The sequence below is a fragment of the Equus asinus genome, chromosome 28 (genome assembly GCF_041296235.1).
Source record: "Equus asinus isolate D_3611 breed Donkey chromosome 28, EquAss-T2T_v2, whole genome shotgun sequence".
Classification (NCBI taxonomy): Eukaryota; Metazoa; Chordata; class Mammalia; order Perissodactyla; family Equidae; genus Equus; species Equus asinus.
In genome coordinates, this window is record NC_091817.1 from 40,419,344 (window position 1) to 40,447,216 (window position 27,873).

General features: G+C 39.5%; 1 protein-coding gene across 2 annotated transcripts in view; it reads left to right on the forward strand.

Moving 5' to 3' along the window:
• Positions 1–24,014, forward strand: part of LOC106834828 (metalloproteinase inhibitor 1-like) — a 37,432-nt gene extending 13,418 nt beyond the window's left edge. Inside the window, exons 2-6 of one of the 2 annotated variants that reach the window (XM_044761580.2) lie at positions 21,361–21,483; positions 21,659–21,732; positions 22,164–22,278; positions 22,547–22,668; positions 22,941–24,014. In XM_044761580.2, coding sequence (XP_044617515.1) covers positions 21,361–21,483; positions 21,659–21,732; positions 22,164–22,278; positions 22,547–22,668; positions 22,941–22,958 — 452 coding nt within the window. In that variant the 3' untranslated portion in view covers positions 22,959–24,014. The remainder of the gene's footprint in view (positions 1–21,360; positions 21,484–21,658; positions 21,733–22,163; positions 22,279–22,546; positions 22,669–22,940) is intronic. The other variant, XM_044761578.2, reaches the window with a different exon arrangement.
• The last annotated feature ends 3,859 nt before the right edge of the window (positions 24,015–27,873 follow it).

Sequence of the window (27,873 nt, forward strand, 5' to 3'; positions counted from 1 at the left end):
GGACAGCCAACTCCTCTTCCCGAGGCCCATCTGGGTTCTATATCCCCAAAGATAAAGGAGATAAAGGAAGAAGGGAAAGGAAGATAAAGGAAGAAGGGAAAGCTTAGTCTCACTGTCTCTTGGAATGGCTGGTGTGTGTTGTTGGGTGGAGGGGACAAGGCATGGCTGGCTAGACAGCAGGGTCCTAGGTTTCATGTAACCGTGTCTGCCCACTACAAACTGAAGTGAGAGCATGCATTCATTCACGTGTGTTGAATTCATTGTTTCCTTCCAACACCCCCTCTGGAGCCCCAGAATGGTAAACACCCTTCTTTTAAATCCAGAAGCCCTTAAACATACTTCCAGCTACATTTGCAACTATCCAGAAAGCTTCCACACATTCTGAACAATTAACCTATTGGAATACTCAATCCTGAGACTCCTCAAGGAATCCAGTGGGAGTTAGAGTGGCTGTTCTGTGCCTTCCCCCCATGGAGGTCCGGGGCACAGGGCACAGCCTCAGCTGGATCATGAAGCCCATGAGAAAGGACTTGTTTAAATCAACTATGGTGACCCAGGAGAACGACCAGAAACCTAAATCTACTCACAGGACTCAATGAAGAAAAGGGTAGAAATAAGTAGGTTAAAAACAAATTGTACAGTGTAATCGCGTTGTTAAAACAACAAACTGTATAAATGTTGTAGTCATATATTTTTTTAAAACACCCGAAGGAAATATATCAAAATTCAAAGTTTGGAGCTTTGTTTTCTTTTGGGACTCCTGGGAATACAGGTGATTTTTATTTATTTATTTGTGTTTGAGATGTAGACCTATTTTTTCTAAGCATATACTGTTATTATAATGATAAAAAAGTACTGTTAAAAAAATTACAAATGCTCCACACCAGCCTGTGAGTTGGCAGGAAGCTATTAAGAAGGCAAGTGAGTCCAATAAAAACAGTCATTCTCCAAGTTCCTCCGTGCCCCACAGATAGCTTCCCTGTTCACCAAGAGGATGGAGCTTTAAAACGTGCACATCATCAAACATTTAGTCACTGGACCACACAAATTCTAAAGTCATGCATGTAAGCACACTAAGAAGTTGAGGCACCTCCTTCTTATCCCAAGTCTGGATCCTCACCTTCACAGAGCCCAGCGGCTACCCTTTGACCAGCTCCATCCCCACCTGGAGGCTCAGGGGCCAGTAATCTACACACCAAGGTCTGTAGCAAAGAAGTGGGGACTTGCAGAAATTGGCCTATTCAAACTCCAACTGATCTGATGCAGGACGAGGCTCAGGGCCACACGGTGGATGAAGCGAATTCAGCTCCCATCCCAGCTCTGCAACCATCCAGCCTGCAGTCTTTGGGCAAGTTATTTAGTCTCAGCAGGACTCACGTGCCTCATCTGTAGAGGGGTCCTCTCTTTTCTCTCCAAGTAAGCATCGTTGAAGTTTTGCAGAACAGTGACTTCTCAGAAGAGGAACTAGAAAAATATTACCACTGTGAATCAGAAACATGAAGAAATCATCTTAACTTGGTAACATGGAATGGAAATAAAGTGTGTTTGCCTTTACTTTTGCCTAAAATGAAAGAAAACCGAAATACCCCACCCTCACACACATCCTGGACACAACTGTACAATCACTTTGATGTTTCAGAGTAAAGCCAGAATGTTAGAATCTTAGAAGCCTCTGTGTCCAGTGTGGGAGCCACTAACCCCGTGTGGCTGTGGAAATGTGGCTAGTCCGAGCAGAGATGTGCTGTAAGTGTAATTTATACCCCAGATTTCGTATGAGAAAGATTTAGTATGAGAAAAGGTAACATATCTCATTCGCATTTTGCATTGATTATATGTTGAACTTATAGTATTTTGGATATAATGATTTAAATAAAATATATTATTAGAATTAATTTCACCTGTTACTTTTTACTTTTACTGTGCCTTACTGGAAAATGTTAAATTACATGGCTGGCATTATATCTCAGTTAGATGGTGCTGATCTTGAAGAAAGATTTTTTTTTTTCTGGGGTTAGGCTGTATCTGCATGCTCTTCCAGCCACCACATGGCATGAGGAGGGAACAATGTGAAATGCATTGCACACAGGGAAGGTGTAAAAACCAAAGGTATTTATTCTACCACCCTAGTCCTCACTGGGATATGGTGGCTGTGATTTTAGCCACTTTTTCTTCTTCCTTCTTCCTTTCCTTCCCTTTTCCTCTTCTTTGCTCTTTCCTCTTTTTCTCTTCTTTGTAAAATTATCTTTGGCACCATGGCCTGCCATTGCTGAACTCTAATAGGAGTGAGGTGTCAGATAATTAGCTGCTGTTACACTTCACTCATCATTAGCAACTGATTTACTGGGAAAGCTTTACTCCAGGTAAAATCATTACCTGCCAGTGTGACGTGACTGGTGGAGACAGGAATTGCCTGCCCAGAATACTTGGGTCGTTCTTTCAGTAACAGTGCTCTAGTTTTTCTTTGCAAACCTGATCAATGCCATTGGTTGTGTCAATCACAGTGCCCTATGCTCTTCCCTTCTCCACTGGACATTCAGGACAATCCAACTCCCTTTCCGAGAACTTGAGTCTCAAATGGAATGATATGCTATGGGAATGGAGATGAAACTAAGCCGTTTTTATATACCAATCGCTCCTGCTACTGGATTCTTGGAGCTGCCTTGATACTGTGCCTGATTGCTTTTCAATTCTTCCTGCAAACTGATGAGCTACCCAGTAGTCTTGAAATAACTTCCTTTTGCATTTGAGCTACGTAGAGTAATTTTCCATTCTGTGTAGCCACAGCCTTCTGTTATTCTGATTCTGCAAAACAGTGAAATGCTGTAAAAAGTATTTAAAAAAAAAAAAAAAGTATTTAAAAACCTTTATCCCTGGCTGCAAATATTAATGTCAACAGGAACAGGACAGAATAAAAAATAAATTGGTTGAAATACAGCCATCAGCTTTGCGTTTGTGCCAACCTACAGTTAACCTGGTCCCAGGCTAGCTCGACTGAGCAGAGCCGAATCTCTCCAGTGCCTTGCAGATCTCACCTCCACGCCAGGAGCTGAGCTCTGGGACAAGGGAGTTAAGAGGAATGGGATGGCCTGGATCTCCCCAACCTTTGATCTTTTAAACACTACTAGAATGAGTTCTCACTCAAGCCGTCCCTTATGAAGCCGAGTTTTGATGTTGTACCTAAACCTACACATCTGTGAATTATCTCTAAAGTACTTCTTAAATTTTATCCTCCAAGAAGCATCTATTTTCTCATGACATACATGCAACTTCAACTCTTTTTGTTATTCGAGAAGAAGAATGGTGGTTTCATCTGGTTGGTTGAAGTAAAGAAGGGCTTTGTTTCCTCTGCAAAGATTCCCAACTTTCGTCGTATTTGGGGACTTGAAAGACTTGGTTATGATCTGCCACTCATTCTAATTGTTCCTCAGTACAACTCTCTCTAGCATTTTATGACGGGAAGAGAATAGGAGGCTGCATAAAACTTAACATAAGTTTCATAGCTGTGAGTAGTGAATTTGCTATTAGGAAAATACTTTGCATTTGCAAAATAAGTTATCAAGAAATTGGTTGTTTCTTTATGAACTCTACACCTGTAAGTTCTATATTTGTTAGAAAGGTTGGTGGCAACCAGAAAGGAAGGACTCAAGGGTAAATATAACTCCCTCGATGTGTGTAACCAAGAGACTGAAGTAATTTTCATTTATACGAAATTGTTTACTGAATGCATACTAAGTTTCAGGCACTGAACTAGGGTTTTCATTTATTATTTCATTCGTCTTTCACAACAACCCTGAAAGTTAGATATCATTTTTCCAATTTTACAGATGAGAAGGCTGAAAACCGAAATAATTAAGCAATCTGACTAAGGTCATCCAGCTAAGAAGTGGCAAATCAAGGTCTCATAGACCTACAATATCTAATTTCAGACTCTAGTTAATTCCATCAAACATTCCTGTTTCGTTGCTGTTGTTGCTGCTGTTCAATGAAATTAACTTTTTTACTCAAAAAAACCCCCAAAACCCTTAACTTTGACCAAACATAACCTCTTTCTTGTGTGAGCCTTAAATATCATGTGACACAAGAGTTAAAGAAAGAGACCCCTCCTCAAGGACAGGTACACTAAACTGACAAGTGGCATGTTAGGTACCACTCTTTGAAACTCAGCTCCAGTTCCCACCCATCAGACTGAAGCCGTCTGATGTTAGGAAGCCATGTACTCTATCTGTCACAAACACCATCACCTTGGCATAGTCTCCCTGGGGCTGCTGCCTGAGGTTTCTGGATCCAGGGACACTGTCCCCTTCAGGCATTCTGTGACTTGGCTGCCCCTCCTCACAGGTAAGATCTGAACATACTTTGCCTCTCAGTTCAACCTGCCAGCTTTCCTCCTGAGGTGAGCTAGAGAAGAAAGAACTTTATTGATCCTATAGGTTTCCACTGTCCCCCAACTCTGCAGTCCCAATTGCTAAACTTCTCATGATTCAATTCCATCCTTCTAAATAAATATTTCAGCAACTGCATAACTTTATTATTCTCTGACTTTCCATCCAGAATAAACCACTTCTCAAAGGAGCTGCACTCACTCATGACTTTCAGCCAAACACCTAAAATAGTTTAAAACATGAGATAATGTGATACAGTTGTTTCCTAAAAGTGTCATGGGTGGGTTTAATCTATTATAATATATGGTTATTTCCTAATAAGATCATGGATGGCTTTATGAATTCCAAGGCTGGACATTTCTGGTTCCACCTGCTATACCAGCATCTCTCTCTGAGGCTGGTTTGTGATATTGTCTATGAGACTATCCCACAGAGATGGCAAGTGCTGCCCGCCAAGTCAACTTGCAGTTCTAAGGGAAATGCCCTTTGCACAATTCTTGATTACAGGGGAGGAGAAGGTGACAGAATTCATTTCCTTCTCACGATTTTCGCGTGGCCATCTCCATCTTCATGCCACCAATAGCAAGCATACTAACTATTGCTTGTCTTGTGTCTCTGATGCTTACTGAGGCAGGAGAGGGGTGGGTGGGAATGAACAAAAAACAGATTTCACAGACAAGTTTGTGTATAATCTTGGAGGGGAATAGGAAAGGCAAAACATGTAAAGGTTCGAATCAAAGAATAGGATAAATGATCTTCATCAGTGATATTCTCTCTGCTTCTGAACCTTTTATTTTTAATTTTTTTAATAAAGAAATATTTCCTGAAATAAAAAAATAAATACTATACTATACCCCATGGTACTCTTCCACATTTATTCCAACTCTATGAGTGTGAAAATTTAAATGTTTCTAAAGGAAGACTGATCACTACTCTGACATATCAAGCACAGAACATCCATAGTCCTGTAGCTAGACGTGCCATTTAAAATCATTCAGCAAAGATTTCCCAAAGCCAAATGAATCCAGCCTCAAGCCTCTCCCAACTTAGTTGGAAAATAACCACTTGACTGACTGTTGAAAAGGAGAAACTTGGAAACCCCGTGGTTCCATGGAAGGAAAACTGAGATTATCCCGTAATGCAGGCCAGCAGTGGGTAGCACATGTCCTGAAAAGTTCCTAAGCCAAATGACCCCTAGCGTTTTTGCTTCATGGGTAGCAAATGAAGGGAGCCGTCTGGATCAAATCCTGGCTACTCCAGTTGCTGCCTTTGTGACCTAGTGTAGGATATTTAGCTTCTCTATCAATCAGTTTCATCAACTATAAAAATGGGCATGATTATATTTGCCTCATAGGACTATTGTACGGATTCAGCAAAGTGATGTGTATAAAGGAGCCAGCTTAGTCCCTGGTGTGACAGGTGCTTAATGAATATTAGATTTTTTTTCTCTTAATTTGAGAGTATTTAACACTCCTGTTTGAAAAGAGCCCTAATTTTAACCACAAATATTATCGCAGCCAACTTGTGTGTTGAGATGAGAGCTTGGATGTGAACTCCAGTCAGACTTCTCATCACACACCCATCAGGTGTGCAGAGCCTGCAGCCAGTCAGATATGGAATTTCAATTTCCTGAGACTCAGAAGTGGGGAGTTGTTCTTACCTCACAGGATTGTGTGAGTAGAAAATAAACTTTGTGAACACCTGGCTCTGCACAGCATTGACACAGTGCGTGTGAGTGTGTGGGTGTGTCCTGTTGAAGAGATCGTTGCCAGACCCCGAGTCATGAGGATATTCTCCTAAATTATGTTCTAGAATCATATTTGTTTTATCTCCCATATTTATACCTAAAATCCACCTGGAATTGACATTTGTTTATGGTATAAGGAAGGGAATTTATAATAACCATGGATTGTAAGGTAAAGCCAGCAAGGAGGCTCAAGATCAGTTTATTCTTCAGTTGACTCTTCTTGATCCCTGGGCCACTCCCAAGACCTTGACACTCCAAAATTACTGGGATTCCACTGCCCTTTATCTTCTTCCTGCTGCCTGTGTCAGTTCTCTTTCCTGCTCTTCAAGCCAGTTTCCTGTACGAGCAGACACACCCAACTAGGAAAAGAGATTGCCCATCTGTCTTCCTAAAGCCTGTGTCTTTCAAAAAGGACGGTCTCGGGGAATCTCTAAAAGGCTGGAGTGTAGGTGGCAAATTACGGTGGGAAGAGTGTAGACCCCCCCACCCCTCTTCCTAATCCTCTGTTTCTATTGGGTTGGCGGGGAAGTGACTGGCATGATGACTGAGGCAGCAGAGACAGCGTGGAGACTTCTGTGACGATCTAAGATCTGACTCTAGTTGTTTAGTCTATAACGCCTCTTTTTCCTCAATTTTTGGTTCCACTTATTAATTCTTAGGCAACCAGACAAGCGCCACAGGTCAACCTCCCGTCACACCAGGGTGGACATGCAGGGGAGAAAGGTAGCTGGGGTGCAAACATATATGGCAAACATTCGACAATTTTACCCAAGGCTGTACCTGCTCATATGCTTAGAGAACTGAGGAGTGGTGGTACCCAGGATGGCATCAATGATTCAGACCACAACATTCAGAGTGCACATCTTCCAAGGGGCTCTCCGTCACTCCTGAAAATTTAAAAAAAAACAAACATCCTCACAGCTGAGCAGCTGATGATAATGTTCATTAAAAACAACTAAAGCAGCCTGTGTGTTCTCAAAGAGCCACATGGCACCTGGAAAAATAGCATTCTGATATTTCAGGGGGAAAAAAAATAAAAGTTAAAAGGAAAAAGAAAATAACTCTTCTATCTCAAAAGACACAGATTTTTCCCAATTCTGAGAATGTTAATTACAGCCAAGTTATAAAGTCCTTTGAAATTAACAGGTTATATTAGCAGAGCTAATACAGCCTTATCTGAAAGTGAGCAAGAACAGCCCCCTTAGGATGGGAAAGCGAAACAACAAAGTTCTAAAGCGTGCAATGGCCTGAGACAAAGAAAAATTAAGGTCTTTGCATAATATGGTCCCAGAATGAGCCCCTCATATATTTTTGTGAGGATCTTGGAATTGGGGCCAAAACGTCAGATTTTTCTTGTGTGACAGAACACATAACATGGGGATTTTAGAGCTGTGGGTGGCCAGGATTTTTACTAGGAAGCAGGAAAAGTTCGGGGCTAAGAAATCAATAATGAAGATGTGCAGACAGAAGAATAAGTGGGGGCAGGAGGTAGACAGAGAAAGAGATCTCAGGATCTTTCCAGTTTCTGATTCCATCCCTCAAAGTCCAGCTGCCATTCGGTACATCTTAATCGATTTTATAGCCTCCTTTTTTGTAACATCTGAAAGAGACACAATATCATTTATTTTTTAATATTTTTATTGAGGTATAATTGACATATAACATTATATTAGTTGCAGGTGTACAATGTAATGATTCAGTATTTGTAGATATTGTGAAATTATCACGAGTGTAATTAACATCCACCGCCATACATAGTGACAATTTTTTTTCTTGTGATGAGAACTTTTAAGACCTACTCTCTTAGCAACTTTCAAATATGCAGTACAGTATTATTAACTGTGGTCACCACGCTGTACCACACATGCCACCTTTTAAATGAGCTGGCTGGAACTGGATTCTCTTACTTTCTACCAGAATCCTAATAACTACAGAGAGTTTTAGGAAATGGGCCAGTGAGTAGAGAGGCTGTTTTCTAGGCACCACATACCCCATCACTGACAAAACTCCCTTGTCCCAAGGGTGCTGACGTGTCGCATGAAGTTCTTGAACATCAAGTTACACACCAGAGAAATACATCAGATTGGCTGTGCTTTGCCTGCAGATGAGATGGAGGGTAGACCTGAGCTGGCGTCTCGAAGCCGCTGGGATGTGTGATTTAAACACTCCATCACAGTAAAGAAGGCCATGGAACCTGGAGCCAGAAGGACAGTCCTGGTTTAAAATATTCTGCTAACATCAGCCTGGGTACTGTCACAATGTCCCCTTAAGAATTTATGCTCATCCTTACTCAGGGCGACACAGCTAAAACTGTTCCCCAGATCCACTCTTTCCAGTGGTCCAGTGATGAGGAGGAGATTTTAATACATGGCCAAAGGGACAATTACTTTGTATCAGAATTCATAAAGCCCTAATCATGATAACATCAAGCACCATATTATTAATTCCATCTAGTATAAATTTTTAAAAATCACTTACATTTTTCTAATTATATGACCTAGAGCAAATTACTTAAACTCTGTGGGTCTCTGTGTACATTTCTGCAAAACAGATTTAATATGCATGACTTCATGTGATTATTGTAAATATTGAATAAATTTACCAATATAAAGTGCTTAGTATGGTGCCTGGCACATGTAAGTGCTGAACAAATATAAGCTCTCATTGTTATGACTAGAAGTACCCAACTGCCTCCACCGACTCGATTTCAGAGGCAGATGATCTCTCCCTTGTCCAAAAATATTTCAGATGCCACTCTGACAATTAGAGATTCATCACACTGGGTTGTCAAATGATCTCTACTGTAATGCAAAAAATTCTGGTAGGAAATGTGAAAAACTACCTAATGGTCATTCAAGCCTTTTGTAAAATAGTCTTCAAAGTAGATTATTTCCTCCTAATATGTTTCAATGAAAAGAAGGATGAGATTAACCATCGGACTCTTGAGAGAGGTACGGATGTGGAGGATGGACATGGGAGTGGGCTGATAGTGCAACAATGCCTAATTCTCTGTACTCACCAAGCAGGTGAGCTAGTCTCCGAGGTACTGAGAGCTCCAAAAGCTTAGGAAGAGATGCCTCCCTCTCAGGTACATGGCTTTTTTCTGCCATCTAGTGGTCATTTTTGAGGACAACACTCTTTATGTGAGCAAGGAAGGCATTGTCCCATCCTGGACCATACACGAAAATCTCACTGGTTTCTATGAGTTTGACTGTTTTAGTGGAATCACGGTTTCATAGGTGTACACATATGCCCAAAGTTATCCAATTTTATGCATTAAATATGTGCACGTGTTGTATATCAATTATACCTTAATCAGGCCGTTTAGAAAAAGAAAGAACCTCACTGGCTCCCAGGCATCTTCTTCATCTTACACTTTGCAGGGGCTGACCCTGAGATCTTACAGGAGGTGGGAAGAAAACCAAAGGGGAATCTGCAGGGAGGATTAAGCCCCAGACTAGCTATTTAAAGACCGCTAGTTTAGCCACCAATTCTGAGTGGTCTCAGACCTGTCACTTCTCGCTCCCGACCTGTTTTCTCATCTATAAGATGAGTCACACTGCTGGCTCTGATATTCTCGTGTTCTAGTGTCCCTCAGATTGTAAATTTTTGTTTAAAGAAGCAAGTCTATACTTCCTTCATTAATAAAACTAAATTGAGGAGAAACTAGAACATTTAGACAATTAACTAATTGCTATTCCCTAGGACAACACAGTGATAAGGTGGCTGAGTATAATGTTTTTGACATCATCTTTCTCTTGGAGAAGCTCTGTCCTCTTAATTGCCTTGTACAGAATGTATGAATCATTGGTTCCTTTACTCCAATGCCCATGAGAAAAATGCAAAGAGTAGTGAGCAAGTAGTTTGTTCCCAACACTCAGATATTCATTGAGGAATGCTAGAATAGCTTTAATAACAACAATAACACACAGTTATTTATGCGTGTGTTGGCTTTATTTGATCTAGAATTTTCCATGACACAGCACTGGCTTAATCCCTCTCCAAAAGGACTGCCATATATTCTTTAACATTCTGCTTGCTTCTAAAATCTCTCCTTTCTCTTCATTGTTATTCTATCCAATAATTAAGAGAGAGGAATCTGAAAATAATCGACTACCTAAAGATCCCACTGGCTTCCCATTGCTGCCATCACTCACTCCAAACCTGTATCATGCTATCAACCCATTCCTTGATGTGCCCTACAAGGGACATTTTCTTTTATTGCTTCCTCAGTATCCTCACCCCCTCCTCCCAGCTGCAACACCCTGAATTTTCTTTGGAAAAATTACTCCCTGCTATGGCTTGAGTAGTCTTGATCTCACTTCCAGGGCCAGAGTGACTCTTTATTGCCTTAGGCCACTCCAAATGACCCTTCTCCTGGCCATAGTGGTTGGTTCAGGGGTAGACACATGATCCAACCTGAGTCAATGAAATTCCTGGAGAGTTCCAAGAAGTAGACTCTCTCTAGTCCCTTCTGGAGGTAAGCAGGACATATGCAGCCAAAGAAGCTGCTGGAACCATCCTGGTACCAGAGAGGAGAGACTACTAGAACTTGGTGTGAGCACTAAGGAAGAAGAGAAAGAAGTAGAGAAGGGAACTGAGTCCTGGTCACATCATTGGAGGCCTGGATCAAGTCTCACCTGAAGCTAGTCCTTCCCTTTCTCTACTATTAGCCAATAAAGTGTATTTAAGGCAGTTTGGATTGAGTTTTCCACCTTTAGAAAAAAATAATAAAATCCATAACTCATATTGGCCCCATGCAAACTTTCCATATATTTCTATTAGTCCTCATAGACTCTTTTCTTCTGATTTCACCAGACTAAAGGAGAATATTCTGGCAGAATGGACAGTGTGGGTGAGGGCCCAGCAGTGCTCATCAGGTTCCGGGGGTGCTGACTTGGTTATTAATAACTGGACCTGAGCACGGGGAGAAGGCAGAGGCAAGGGTGACCCCAAGGAGGCAGACTTGAGTCACTTTGGGACTGACTGCTATTGCTATCAACGAAGAGAAAACATGAGTTTGAGCGAAGGAGACAAGGTTCAGGTCGGAACAAGTTGAATTTGAGGAGAATTATCATACTGAGCTGCAGACCTCATTGGCTTGTCTGCCATTCCCAAGAAGCTGGCAGTCCTTACAGGGGCACGGACTGTGTGTTCCTCATCTTCAATCCATCTCCCAGAAAACCCCAGGGACTACATGTTCAATCAATGAAGAAATAAGCAAACGAAAGCTGAATTATCCAAAAATAATTAAAGAACAATTAAGCCCCAGTCTCTTAAACTTGATGGCTAAGTTTGTCAAAAGTTCTGTATTTTTTCCCATTATTTTGTTGAAGTCATAATGGTTTATAACATTGTGTAATTTCAGGTGTACATTATTATTTATCAGTTTCTGTATAGACTGCATTGTGCTCACCACCAATAGTCTAATTTTTTTCCTTCACCATATATATGTGTGCCTCTCTACCCCTTTGGCCCGACCCCCGACCCCCTTCCCCTCTGCTAACCACTAATCTGTTCTCTTTGTCCATGTGTTTGTTTATCTTCCAGGTATGAGTGAAATCATGCAGTATTTGTCTTTCTCTGTCTGGCTTATTTAGCTTAATATCATATCCTCAAGGTCCATCCATGTTGCTGCAAATGCGACAATTTTGTCTTTTTAATGGCTGAGTAGTATTCCATTGCGTATATATACCACATCTTCTTTATCCATTCATCAGTTGATGGGCACTTGGGTCGCTTCCATGTCTGGGCTATTGTGAATAGTTCTGAAAAGTTCTGCGATGCGTGCTGGTGGGAATGAGAGTCTGTCAGAGGAAGAGGTAGTGGTCAAGCTGTACCTTGAAGAAATAGGTGGAAGAAGGAAAGTGGGGCATTTTAGGCTGAGAGAGGGGCTTAAGCAAAGGTGTTCCTGCCTCCCTATCCGCTTGGGGAGTACCACTATACCGTGCAGGATTATATCACTGTTCCAAATAACTGGAGAGAGGCCAGAGTGAAGAAACCAATAAGGATCCCACCTCACCTAATAACCAATGACCCATCACAGGGATCAGAGAAGTAGAGGGATTGTGCTTGGAGAAATAGGTCACAAAAAATTAAACCAAAAAGGGGCTCTGAACTGCAGCTCTCCCCCTCCTTCCGCTGAGTCAGGAGATGACTTGGTATGTCTCTATTGAAATCCAGGGAATAGGAAATGAGGCAGCTGGTGCTGACGTTTTGTGCTTCTTATTTCTGATTACAGACAGGATGGGGAGATAGAAGAGGGGACTTTGAGCTCTTCTGATGAACAAACCCAGAAGCTAATTGCATTGTTTTGCTGTCTTTCCCTCTAAAGGAATTTTCCAGAGGAAAAGGTAGAGAGAAAATTTCTATTTAAGAAGAGGAAGAGTCTAGCTCCCATAATTGTCCCCAATTTAAAAAAAAAAAAAAAAAAGTCTTCAAATGGAAAGCATCGCCTCTAAGCTGGTTGTTCCATATGCATTTTAAAAAGAAAATATGGCACAACCTAAAGAAGCTTTCTGTCAGCTGTTGGGGATTTGCATGAGAATGATCAAAGGGGCCCTTTTCCCTCTCTCTGAGATGTGTAAACTCTTATCGGCCTCCTCTTAAAAGGCTCTCTGGGTGTAGGCAGTTACTCCTCTATCATAACTGTTTACACTTACAGGCAATATAACTCTCATGGCTGGTTTTATGAATTTCTTAGCCGTCTGCAAGGAAGTACTTTGAAACATTAGAAAATCCATTCAAATCTTATTTAACAGGCAGCAGGTGACTTGGAAATGATTTTGTGCTCCTTCTTGTTTTCTAATTCTTTGAAGAATGATGATGCTGACTGGCCTCATTACTTCCACAGGGAAAAAGATCAGGTACCCAGAGACCTGTGAAATCAGAGGCGCTCACCCATCATTGTTATGCAATTTACACCTTCTGAGTTTTTAGTGACCAGATTAGATTTATCCAAAGAAATAATGAGCTGATTGTGGCCTTGCATTCTGGAAAACTGCTCATGTTTTTGCATTTCAATATGAACACTATGGTGGAGCAGAGATGGTGTGGAATAGTGGATGAGGCACGGAACTTGGTGCTGCGAAGTCTGAGATGCAAATTCCAGTTTGACTTGACTAAATAATTCAACCTTTCTAAGTTTCAGTTTACCTGTCTTTAAAATAGGGTAATTGTATCCCTTCAAAAAGAGTGCTGAGGATTGAATGAGATAATATGTATCAAACATCTCCTAAACATGATACACTGTATTGGTTCAATGGATTGGGGGGGGGGCGGGGCACGTTGCTGCTGACAGTGGTATTATAGAGCTTTAAATATTCATCCGGTGGAAGAAAACATTTAAGTGGGCTATTCTGTTCCAAATTATCCATGATGATTGCAAAGGGTTACAGTAGGAAGAATTAATATCATAAGTCATATGAAATTGCCATTTTTTTAGTGTGGGATATTTTTATCATTTTAATTTTTATTGTTTTATTAAAGCAAATATATGCTCATTTTCAAATATTTAAATGATACATTTGTATAAAGTGGGAAATGGAAGTCCTTTATAATTTCATACCTTCCTGCTCTGAGATATGGTGATTATCCTTTCAAAATTTTTTGTGTGTACATATAAAAACAGTGCTAGAACAAAAATAATGGATTTTTCACTCAACAGTAAGATTTGATCTTGATGTGATGGTGGACCATTGTATTTCTAGGGCCGCATCTTTGGGGTAGAATCCATTGGGAATCTTAGATTTTTGACCCAGTTTGTAAGCCAACAGCACATTTGACTTTCAGGTTACTCTAACATAGAGGCTGTGAGTGGTCTATCGTCAAATAATGTCTAAAAACATCAGTATTTCCTGTTGGACTACACTAGGAAAGTAACGACTTTTGTTGAAGGATAATTTAGAAAAATTAAAAACATGACCCTCATATAAACACAAAATAAGGACACGCCAACGATTTAATGCAACTTATTAGTAAATGAGGGACTCAATCAGATGACACACCTGGTTCAAAGTAAAATTCAAGGAACAAGAGAAAGCCAAAATGAGTTTGTTGCTAGATACAAAACTGGTTAATGTTCTTTGAGTCCAGAAACAAAAACCTTTGGAGTTTAAACCTCTGATCAGACAGAAATCTAAAACTTAACTTATAAAACCATACCATCAATGCTCCCATCAAATAATAAAGAACTAAGTAAAATACATGTGCATTGTCTTAGATAATTAAATAGTTCTTGGATGAGACCTTCTAAAGGACGACCTAGTGTGACTTTAAAAGGACATGCTGCCATCTTTTGCTTTATTTCTAAGTTTTGAATGTTAATTATTAATACTTAAGCTCATTCTTGACTGTTATGGTCATGGTGTCTATATTATCTTTTGACCCACAGAATCTTTTCACTTTCTGTGTCTTTGATTTCTTTTCATGTCTTTGATAATATAAAAAAAATTTACAAAGAAACAAGATCTTAAATTTTTTTCACTTGCTCTTTTTATCTTATGGATATATGAAACAACAGTGGAGAGATAGGTTCTTTGTCACCAGCCAAGTCAATTTTAGCTCCCGTTCTAGATGTGATTCCACCAAAACATAGTGAGTAACTATTAAAAGTCTTGTTCTACTACTACTCTTCCCATATTTCCCTAAATTTAAAGCCTAGACTAAATTCATCTCATGCTCTATCCCACCTCAAGACCTGATAAGGTGCCGTCATGGGTCTTAATGCACTTGTCACACTATTGTGATACACTTCCTAGCCACCTACCATCACCAACACAACCTTCCTATTACCTTGGAATCCTTGAGGGCAAAGACCGACTTTGTTCCCAGTTTCCTCGGAGCCTGGCTTATATTAGGCACACAATAATTAACACTTCAACCAACCACTGATGTATGGATGCTATTCGTGTGCTCAACAAAGCAAACGTAAAAATAAAAATTAAAAATAAATTCAAAACTTCCTTCCTCATCACTCCCTCATAGTTTTGTTTTGCTCACTCTATCAAACTTTCTTTGTCACTCAATTTACACAATGTAAAACTCTCCACCTTTTAATGTATTAATCAATACTTTTGCCTTTACTCAGATTAATTGCCCTTCTTTAGGTGAAACATAGCAAAGTGGTCAAATTCCAAGTTTTCCAGCTCAAAGTTGAGCTTAGCTGTTCAAAAGCAGCTTTACTAAATGTTAAGGGATTTAGTGTTGCTCTATATTCAATAGTTATAAAAGTTATTAAAAAAAAAAGTTCCCCTGTAAGAACTAAAAGCCACTTAGCACACCATTCTAATTTTTTAGAAAAGAATTGAATCAAAAAGACTTCCTTATCATAAAGCAATTTCATGGTGAAACTAAGTTCTTGGTACTCAAACTAGTGGATGAAACATTAGATGTTACAGTGACAAGTTGGTGTGTATTGCCCAGCCAGTGTGACACAATGTCCCTGTCCATCTTTGCTCCAAGATACATGGTAGATGGGGACAAGCAAGGATAGACCATGGTTAGATAATATTTGCTATGATAGGTGGATCAAGGATCAATGACTATTAGATGTGTCAGGAGTAATACTTAAAACACTAGGCAAACACATTACCATAATGAGAACTGAAAGATGCTAGAGAGTTGAAGAAGCAAAAAGCCAGCCTTCCTCTATGATTGTTAATATCGCTGGTGGGCAACATAGTGAATCCTCAGTAAATGCTTCTCAATGCTGCTGCTCTCTCCCCTGCAATGAAAGATCTTGTCCCTGTCCCCATCTGCCAAGTCTTATACACACACTCACCAAGCAAGAAGGAGCACTGTTTCTAGGTGAGTTGGGGAGATCAGAAGTGGGGTCTCTTCTTCCTTTCTGTAGGAGTTGTCCGGTGCTGTGGTAGTACACAGTTCATAACCAGAACTCGTGGAGAACCCTGTTCTTTAGCATTTGCCGGTTTCCATGGAATAAATACTTTCATCATCTCATTGCCAATTTCAAGCTACTAACATGATTTTGCTAAATCATATTCTATAATATTCTATTAATTATATATATATCAGATATTTCAGCTTCTCCCCTCAGTATCTTACAAATAAACAGAAAATTACTGAATATTTAGAAAACATGAACCATACTATCAACTAACATGACCTACTGAAGAATCACAGATCATTCCACCAGACAACAGCAGAATACAAATACTTTTCAATTAGAAATGGAACATTCTCCAATATAGATGATATGACGTGACGTAAAATAAATCTTGATTAATTAAAAGGATTCAAGTCAGACAGACTGTGTTTTCAGACCACAGAGGATTAAATGTATAACAGAAGTTATTTGGAAATTTCCAGATATTTAGGAATTAAACAAGACACTTTCAAATAAGCCATGGGTCAAAGAGGAAATCATAGAGGGAATTAGAATATATTTTTGAATTGAATAAAACTAAACCAGAACATTTCAAAATTTGTGGGAAAGAGAAGAAGAGTGCTGAGAGTATAATTTATGGCTTTAAATGCCTATATTAGAAAAAGAAGAAAGGTCTAATATCAATAACCTAAGCTTTTACCTTAAGATGTTGGAAAAAATATATATATTATATTAAAACTCAAGAGGAGAAAAACAATAAATGTGAATGGAAAGCAAAAGAAAAATAGAGAATATCAACTAAACCAAAAGATTGTTTTTTTAAAAGGGCAATCAAATTGATGACCCAGTAGGTATATTAATCAAGGAAAAATTAGAAAATGTGCAGATTACCATTATCTTAAGTGATAAAAGAACATCACTACAGATCTTACATACGTAAAAGTAGAAAAAGGGAATATTGTAAAGAACTTTATGCTAATAAATTTGAAAGCTTAGGTGAATTGGACAAATTTCTTGAAAAATAAAAAATTCTAAAATACATGCAAGAAAAAGTAGAAAATTTCAGTAACACTGTATCAATTAAAGAAATTGACTTTGTATACTGAATTTTTCTTACAATACAAATAAACTTTGCTTCACTGGTTAATTCTAACAAGCGCTTAAGGAAGAAACAATACATTCATTCACAAACTCTTTAAGAAAATAACGGAGAAATAAATCTTTTCTTAAATTATTTTGTCATTGAAAAATTATCCTGACACAGAAATAAAAGAAAATGCAAAAAAACACCCCTAACATGAATATTTCTCATGAATATGCACACAAATTCCATAAGAAAACATTAGCAAGTTAAATGTAGCAGTATGTGAAGGATTGGGATTTAGGTACCAAAAGCAAAGTTGGTTTATCTTTAGGAAAACCAAATAATGTCAACCCACCACATTAACCAAATAAATGGTTAAAGAAAACCTGTTTAATTATATAAGTAGATGCAGAAAAAGAATCTGGCAAACTTCAATGATCATTCTTGATACTATCTCACAGCAACACAGCAATAGAAGAGAACATTAACTTATTAAACAATGTATAATAATGCCCTACAACTAACATCATACTAAATTGTGAAAGACAGTCATTTCCCCTTAAGGTTAGCAACAGGGTACATGGTTCTACTCTCATCGAATCTATTCTTCATTGTAACAAAAGTTCCAGTCAGTCTATACAGCACTTCAAAGAAATAAAAGTCATAGCGATTAGAAACAAATAAGAAAAACTGTCTTTACTCACAGATGACATAATCTTATATGTAAAATTTCTTAGAAATCTGAAGAAAATATACTATAACTGATAAGTGAATTTAGCTAGGTTGCAGAGACAAGAGCTATATGCAAAATTCACTTGTATTTCTATATGACAGGAATAATTACAAATTGAAATTAAAAATTAATACCTGCTACAGAAGCATAAAAATAAGAACTAGTTAACAACAAATTTAACAAAATATGTGCCCGATTCATAACACTGTAAATACCAAACATTGCAGAGAGAAATTTAAAATGGTATGATAAATGGAGAGATATGAAATGCTCATGGGTCAGAAGACTCAATACTGGCGTCAGTTTTCCTTAAAATCATTTCTAGATTCAAATCAATCCCAGTCAAAGCCACGCAGGCATTTTCATAGATATTGACCAGCAGTATGTGAAATATATATGCAATGGGCTTTACATGCAATGGAAATAGCCAAACTAGCTTTGAAAAAGGAAACATTTGAAAGAATCGCACTACCAAGTTTCAAGTATATCATTGCTATAGTAACAAAATAGGGTATTAGCGTGAAAATAGATATGTAGATCATGGCAGAAAATATCCAGAAACAACCCACACACATAGGATGAGTTGATTTTCAACAAAGATGCCAAGGTGATACAATGAAGAAAATGGGTCTTTTCGAGAAATTATGCCAGAACAAAGTTGATGTTCTATGTGAAATAATTAACTTTGATTCTGTCCCCAGGCCAAACACAAAAATTAACTCAAAATGGATCATAGACATAAGTGTAAAAGTTTATGCCTACAACGTCTAGAAGAAAACAGAACATTTTGGCAACCTTGGCATAGGCAAGAATTCCTACACTGGACACAAAAAGCAGGAAGTGTTTTAAAAATGACTTTCACTTAATTAAAAGAAAATACTTCAGTTATTTAAAAGACACTGTGAGAGGAAAAAAAACCAAGCCAGACTAAGAGAAAATAGTGACTATTTTATGCAATAAAGTTGAAAAATAGAACAATTAAGTGACTATCCCTTTCTTGAAATACAGCAATGTGGCTCATTTTGCCTGAGGATAGTATTCTAATGAAATGCCTCACAAAGGGGAAAGGGATGGAGTGTGTCTGGTGGAGCTCCGAATTTCTATGTCCTGGGATAGGAAGAACCTGTGTGTGTGTGTGTATGTGTCTGTCTGTCTGTCTGTGTGTGTTCACCCCTATGGTACTCAAAATAATGTCCCTCCAAAGATAACCACATCCTCATCCTTGGAACCTGTAAATGTTAAGGGGGAATTAATGTTGCAGATGGAATTAAGTTTGTGAATCAGCCGACTTAAAACTAACGAGATTATCCTCACTTATCAGAGAGGAGCCAGCGTACTCACAGAGATCTTTTAAATGTGGAAGAAGAAGGCAGTAGAGCCAGTGTACTGTGACGTGAGAAAAACTGAACTAGCCATTGCTGGCTTTGAAGATGGAAAATAAAGGCACATGGAGGCAAAAAGATAGGGGTATCCTCTAGCCATTGAAAAAAGCAAAAAATGAAAAAAAAATTCTTCTCTAGAAGAATATTAAAACATCTAGAATATACTCAATTCTGTTTTAAAGTCTCTGTAATGTGGTATTGATGAAGGAATAGACACAGGCAAATTGAATAGAACAGAAAATCATGGTATAGTCTCAAATGCGGATGGAAATTTAGCATATGACAATGGTGACGTCTTGATTAAGTAGTGAAAAGATATCTTTGTAGTAGAAGTATTGGGTTAAATGGATATCCATAAAGACAAAGACAAAATTTTCTCTGTGCATTATACTGATATTAAGAGAAATTCCAAATGGGCTAGAGATCTAAATATAGAAAGTGAAATTATGCAACTGATCGATGAAACCATGGGTACAATCCACTATCCTTGTTAGTATGGGAAACCTTCGATAACTATAGAATCAGTAAATCAAAGCACTGTTAAACTGATTACATTCAAAAAAAATTTTTTAATTCAAGAGGAGTAAAATGTTATATGAGAAAAATATTTGCAATCATACCGTGAAAAGTTAATATGTTTAATACGTAAATCCTAAAAACAGAGGAAAAGTCAATCAACTCTATAGAAAAAATAGGGCAAGATATGGACTAGTCGCAGAAAAAATAAAATGCAAATGGCCCTTAACCCAATCCTATTTCTAGAAATCACTTCTAAAGACACATTTTCAAATATAAGAAAAGATGTATTCACATGCCTATTCATTGAAGTACTATCTGTAAGGGCAAACAGTGAAAAACCATCAAAAAGACCAATAAATAGGAACTAGTTGGATAATCCAGAGAATACCAACATGGAGAATTATACAACTGAATAAAAAATGAAGAGTATATATTACTATGTTGTCATCTTAAGATACTCCATAAAATAAAAATGGCAAGATGGCAAAAGAGATATATAGTGTAGTTCAACTATACCGAAGACAGAGGATGAATGTGCTTATGTCTGTGCTTATAGATGGTTCAGTTAAAAGAATAAGGGAGGGTAAACCATAATATAATAAATGGAAGCCTGTAGAGGGTGGAGCAGAGAATGGAGCTGTGGGGAAGGCATAGAAGTTGAGTGCCTGGATAAATCTTGTTTAGTAGATTTGGTGTTGGAGGTGATTTTGTTTTCTCAAAATCCTAATGCAAATTTAAATTGTATAAAGGCGCTGAATATACTTTTAAAAATAAAACAAAGGAGTCAGTTTTCTAGGGTTGTCACAACAAAGTACCACAGTCTGGGTGGCTCGAACAACAGAAATGTATTTCCTTAGAGTTCTGGAGGCTAGAAGTCTGAGATCAAGGTGTCAGCAGGATTGTTTTCTTCTGATGGTATCTCCTTAGCTTACAGATGGCTGCCTTCTCCTTGTACCTTCACGTGGTCTTCCCTCTGTGCCTGTCTGTGTCCTAATCTCCTCTTCTTATAAGGACACCAGTCATATTGGATTAGGGCCCACCCTAATGACCTCAGTTTACCTTAATTCCCTCTTTCAAGACCCTCTCTCCGAAAACAGTCGCATTCTGAGGGACCCAGGGTTAGGACATCAACGTGTGAATTTTAGGGAACACAGTTCTGCCCATAATACTGTCCAGGAGTGGGTGGAGTTGGTGGCTCTTTGGGTAACCATACAGAGAAGGACTCCAAGTGACAAGCACACCCAATAATCAGACCACACCTACCTGGTTGATATGCCTGAAGGATGAAATGGAAATGCGAATAAGAGAAAAACGAGTTCAAGTGACTAGTACACCCAGTAATCAGATTGTACCCTCCGATGGACATGCCCTAGGGTGAAAAGGAAATGCAGACAACTATTTATTTTTCATGGTGCTGGATGTTCTGCAGAAGCTGTGGTACGTCTCAGCTCAGATTGACAGAGGTAAGGCATTTGAGACGTGGGGCACAGACTTTGTGTATCTGATCCACAAGATTGTGGAAGCTGGGCCCAATCTTTTAGGTCCCTTGACATTAAAGGAGGTAGACAGACCTCCAAAGCCAGCCAGCCCAGTTTCTGTCTACAAGTGGATGGGGGAGCTGGGCTAGAAAAAGTTCATACTTTGATTTATGCTTGGTGTCCCCCAGGGCCCACCATGGATCCCTCATTCCTGCTGGCCTTTCCTTTGCTCCTGGCTCTGTCAACACCTTGCAGTGCTTGTATTTGTAAACTTCAGCACCCTCAGACATTTTACTGCACATCAGATGTGGGTGAGTCTGGTGAGACACCAGAGGAGTCTCCACCAAGGGGGGTCTCCCCAGGGGGTGTAGAAATGCAGAGGTGGGAGAGTCATGATGATCTGAACATTGTCTCTAAGAGACTAGGATGAGGGCATCTTAAATCAATGAACCTATGGGTCTCTGACCCATTTTTTCTTCCTCTCAGTCGTAATAGCTGATATATTAGGACCAGGAAAAGACACCAAGACAAAACGAGGATTGCAAGTCAATGTCACTCAGGTAAACCCAACACCTCCTTCCTTCTTAGCTCCTTCCCTCAAAACAAACAAGACTCTCCAATCTGCTCTTGCTAAGGGAATGAGATGGTTTACTGGAGCCCAGCAACTCCTATGAAAATCTAATGTCCTGGGGGCCGGCCCCGTGGCCGAGCTTTGGTTAAGTCCGCGCACTCGGCTGTGGTGGCCCACGGTTTCGCTGGTTTGGATCCTGGGCACGGACATGGCACTGCTCGTCAGGCCACGTTGAGGCAGCATCCCACATGACACAACTAGCAGGACGTGCAACTAAGATATACAACTATGTACTGGGGGAATTTGGGGAGATAAAGCAGAAAAAAAACAGAGAGATTGGCAACACTTGTTAGCTCAGGTGCCAATATTTAGAAAAAAAAAAAATCTAAGGTCCTAGCCTCTCTTTCCCTCCTATCATAGATACTCAAGGCTCCCGGGAAAAATCTGAGAATCCAGAACATCTACTCACCCCTGAAATTTGAGGACTGTGGTTATGAACTGAGGACTAATTTCCAATCACAATTACTCATTGCAGGTGAGCACCCCTGTCCACATACAATCCCTCAACCTTGCTACTCCCCGTGAATGGAGCACTCTACTTCTGCAACTCTATAGCAACAAGGACCAAGGGTCCCCTCTTCATGATCTGGGCAAATGCTGGACCATCATTCATGGCTGACTGGACCAGCCTCAGGGTTTCCAGATCCTCTGGGGCTGACTACCTAGGGCCCATAGCATGTCCTTCCCAAGGGCATCCATACACACTCTGCTGACTCTCAGGCCATGCTCTCTGATCACTGCAGGCTATCTGAGGAGGGGGAAACTGCACTTCACAAGATGTCATCTGGTTTATTTCTGGTACCGGCTCACCACAGAGCAGAGATTAGGTTTCCAGGCAGCATACAGCATGGGATGCAGATGTCAAGTGAGTGTTCTCCTCAGTATTTTTTCTCTGTGGCCCAGGCATGGATCCTTGTCCCATTTTCTTGTTCCCAGATCTTCCTGCCTGTTATCTCCCTCTCTCAATGACCTCTGCTCCCTCACCTTCCTCCTGTTCCCTGGCCTCCCCGCCCCCCACGCTTCCTTTCTGTTTCCTGGTCTCTCTTTCCCTCTGCTTCCTTCCTGTTCCCTGGCCCATCTCACTATCCCCCTTAGCCTCTACCTGTATTCAGACCCCTGCTGCCCTTGTCTTTTCAGGATGGGGTTTGTGAATAGGAGGTGTGAAGGCAGTGGCAACAAGTCCTGTATCTACCTCCACCCCTAGGTTCAACCCTGCATCGGCTGCTGGCGCCCCTGTCCTGAACCTGATTTGACAGAGTGTGTGTGGAAACAAAGAGACTGTGACTACAGTATATGGGCGGGAAACCAGTCCATGTTTTCCATGTGTATCCCCTCCGCATCTGGTCACTGTGAATGGGCCCGTGTCCCGAACAACTACCCACAACAGACCCCATTTCCACCTTCTTCTTCAGTCCCTGGTGCTATAAAAATAATTTAGGATTTTAGTAGTCTTTTCCTTGACCTGGCTAATGTTAACAGAATTGAGTTAGCTTTGTATGTATTCAGTGAGTTACTCGCGTAAGTTTTACTTTCTGCAAGTAGTGCATGCATCAATAAAATTTACAAAAATAAATCCCAAGCTGACGAAGCCCACCCTGGGGACAAATTTCCTTTATCATCTCAATTCTACAATTATCTCTTACCTTTTATTCATCCAGCAACAGCATGCCTGACCTGAAACCTTCCCAATCCAAGGCTTCTGACATTTCCTCATCTTACTAAAACCAAGAGCCCTGGGTCCAGACAAAGGAATAAATGCAGAGAGACTTGGGTCAGACTCCACCAGACATGCCCTGGGCCTTCCCCAGATAATTTGTAGAACCAAAAACCACTGGGTGAGGGGGAAAGGATATTCTTTGTTCCCACAGAATCAAGACTTCTTTGCAAATATAAAAATCATTCCTCGTCATGTTAAAGTCCTGAGAATAAAATATAAAACTTTTCAATTTTTATAAGAACACAAAGGGGAATATCTTTAGGATTTCAAATCACACAAGGTACCAAACATGAAGGAAAATATTGATAAATTTGACAACTTTTTAAAATAACACAGCTTTCCAAAAATAACAGCACCATAAATACTATAAAAATATAACATGTGGACATAGATTGGAATCGTAGAGGATTTACAGCTTTCTGGTAAAAATAAGGTCTGACCAATGATTGTTTTGGGGAATTGACTGAACTGTTCCTATGAACATAATTTATCCACTTAGGGGGCTGGCCCAGCGGCATAGTGGTTAAGATTGTGCACTCTGCTTTGGCAGGCCAGGGTTTGTGGATTCGGGTCTCAGGCGTGGACCTACACATGGCTCATCAAGCCACGCTGTGGCAGGCATCCCACATACAAAATAAAGTAAGATTGGCAAGGATGTTCGCTCAGGGCCAATCTTCTCCACCAAAAAAAAAAAAGAATCTAGGGCCCTTCCAAAAATAGTCTCTTCTTTCTTTCTTTGTTTTACTTATTTTTTAAAATTTTTTGAATAATATTAGATTTACAAAAAAAGGTGCCAAGATGGTAGAGAGGATTCATATATACCCTTCACCTAGTTTGCCCTAATGATAGCATCTGATGTAACAACAGCACATTCATCAAAACTAAGAAATTAATATGACTATAATATTATTAGCTAAATTCTGTTCAGAATTCTACAGCTTTTCCTTTTTTCAGTTCCAGAATCCAATCCAGGACACTGCAGAAATTAGTTGTCTTGTCTCCTCAGCCTTGTCTGGTCTGTGACAACTTCTTAGTTTAATTTTGTTTTTGACGACTTGGCAATTTTACAGAGTTCTGGTCAGGTGTTCCATAGACTGTCCCTCAATTTTGGTTTGTTTGGTGTATTTCCATGATTAGACTGGGGATATTAATTTGGGGTAAGAATACCACAAAGAGGAAGTACTTTTCTCATTGCACCATATCACAAGTACATAGTATTGACATTATGTCAGTGGTGGTGTTAACATTGATACCTTGGTTAAGGTGGTGTCTGCCAGGTTTCTCCACTGTAAAGCCACGATTTTTCCTTTTCTATACTCTATTGGCCATACCCCCTTCTTTTTTTTTTTTTTTTTTTTTTGGTTGAGGGTTGAGGAAGGTTAACCCTGAGCTAACATCCACCACCAAGCCTCCTCTTTTTGCTGAGGAAGGCTGGCCCTGAGCTAACATCTGTGCCCAACTTCCTCTATTTTATATGTGGAATGCCTGCCACAGCCTGACTTGATAAGTGATGCGTAGGTCCGTGCCCAGGATCTGAACCTGCGAACCCCAGGCCACCAAAGCAGAGCATGTGAACTTAACCGCTACACCACTGGGCTAGACCCCTCCCATTTTTTTGAATTGGACAGTGGAACTTAGAAACCCATATCTGGGCACTGGGTTATTCATTGCTACTGGAGTGTTATGGCTTCTAGGCCCTCTCAGTAGACAGAGTTGGAAATATATGTGTGTATACTAATTCATGTATATACACATAGTTATACCTTTTTCTCTCTCTCTCATATATATTAAAATAAACATGAGTCCATGCTGTCTCCAACATGTAATACAGGGTTCATTCTAGTCCTTGACCCTTGATTATTTGTATCCTTTTTCTCTGACAATAAGAACCTGACTCCCATTTTATATAACTTATGTACTTGTTTGTTCAACCCTAGTAAACAGGTAAAGTAGTCTCAGAATTGTCTGTGAAAATAAATTTACCAACCAGAGTACCAAATTCATGTCGTTTTACATAAATCCATTTGTTAAAACTCAAATGCACATGGTCCCTACCCTCAAGCCCCAAAGGTACCCAAGAGTACCTGGGTCCTTTCTGGAGGGGAAGCCCTGCAGGGGAGATGGTGCTCCTGGCACAGTCCCAGAATCTGAGCGGACTTACATGCAGTGTCAGGAATAAAGGCACTGCCTGATATTTACACCTCTACGATCTCCATCTAACTTATGCAGATCCCCGATTTCAATCTTCCCATAAGCAGGTCTTCCTATTTAAAATCCTCAGAATAAGATAGAGCTCCTACAAAGAATCCTGAAGCTGAGTGGGCATAGTTGTGGTTAATAGGCATAGAGTAGGCTGAAAAATCCATGTATAAATTGTCCAGATCTCCCCCTCCCTAGAGTCCAAATACCAACCTTGGAATCAGAGGAGGATCTGGGACAGAGAACACCTGTAGGACAGATGGCATACCTGGCAGAGACTTGGGTAACCATATGGGCACAGGGAGGTTTTCTGTGGCTACAGGGCTACACACACACAGAGTTACAAAAGTATTTATAAATATTTGTGTATACACAGGTAAAATATTTCCTAGCTTTCTCTGGTGAGAACCTAAATGAAATGAAATTTATCAGTTGCATAGACAATAGTTTCTTAGGGCACAAACAGTAAAAATTATAAAAGACCAAGTGGCTAACTATGCCTCATTAAAGTTTAAAACTCCCACTCTTCAAAAGCTAAAAATAAAAGAGAAAGCCCCAGAGAGGGGAGTTATGTGCAAAACACACATCTGACAAACGTACTGTCTCCTGAATTTATTAAAAGAAAAAAAGAAAGAAATTAAAAACCTCTTACCACTCAAGAATAAAAGGAAAAATAAAAAATATAAATGGGAAAAATATTGGGATAGATGCTACATAAAACGTGATATATGAATGGTCAACAGACCACAAATACTTACTATTGGAAAAATATAAATAAAACTTCTGTAAGATACCACTTCATATTCACTACAATGACTAAAACTAAAAAGACTGACAATACCAAGTGTTGACAAGGATTTGAAGTAACTGAAAGGCTTCTAAATTGTTCTCGGGAGGATAAAATATTGCAACCAATTTGAAAAAGTCCAACAATTTCTTATGTAGTTAATGATTCAATTATCATATGATCGACGGCCTTACTATTTACACAAATAATGAAAATATATGACAAGAAAGACAGCTGTAATGAATGTATATAACAGCTTTATTCATAATGGCCAAAATCCTGGGAAAAAATAATTTTCTATCAGTAACTGAAGGAACAAACAAAATTTTGATTTATTCATACAATGTCACAGTAACCAGCAAGAAAGAGAAGGAACTAACAGTACAGGCAACAACATGAATGAATCTTAAAAGTATTCACTGAGAGAAAGAAAACATTTAACCTGTGTTAACATATTTATATGAAATTTCAGAATATGCAAAATTAATCTATAGTGATAGAAATTACGTCCATGTTTGTCTGAAGCTGGCTTAGAAAAATGATGAACTCCTGGGGGTCTGAGAGAATTGCAGTATTTATGTTGTCGCTCTACATCTTGATTGAGGTATTGTTACATGGTGTATTTATTCATGAAAAGTCTTTAGACTATGTGATTGAAATGTGCGTGCTGCATTGTGTGTCTATTTCCCTTATAAATTTGATTACATTGGCAACCATCATTTTATTACTTCTCATGATTCCATGGGTTGGCTGGGTGGATTTTCCTCTTCGTGTGATGCCATCTGGACCTGCAATCAACTGCAGATGGAAATGGACCGGAACATCCGTTTGCCACCGCCTATGAGTTCATATATAGTTATAGGCAGAATGGTGTACCCCCCAAATTCATATGTTAGTGTCATAACCCCCAGTCCCTCAGAATGTGACTGTCTTTAGAGATAAAGTCTTTAAAGAGCTAATCAAGGTAAAATGAGGTCTTTAGGGTGGGCCCTAATCCAATATGACTGGTATCTTTATTTAAAAAAACCCAGGACATTAGCACACAGACTCACTCAGAGAGAAGACCACGTGAAGACACAAGGAGAAGACCATCATCTACAAGCCAAGGAGAGAGGCCCTCAGAAGAAACCAACTCTGCCAACAGCTTGATCTTAACTTTTAGCCTCCACAATTGTGAGAAAATATACATTTTGGTGGTTTAAGTCACCCAGTCTGTGGTACTGTGTTATGATAGCCCTAGTGAATCAATACATATATCTTTTAACTTCAGGTCACTTCTCTTTCCGCAGAAACCATATGACCAGGAGAACTTCCTTATCCTGCCTATATTGGGAGAACTTTTCTCTCACTCCTTTCTTTCAAGATCA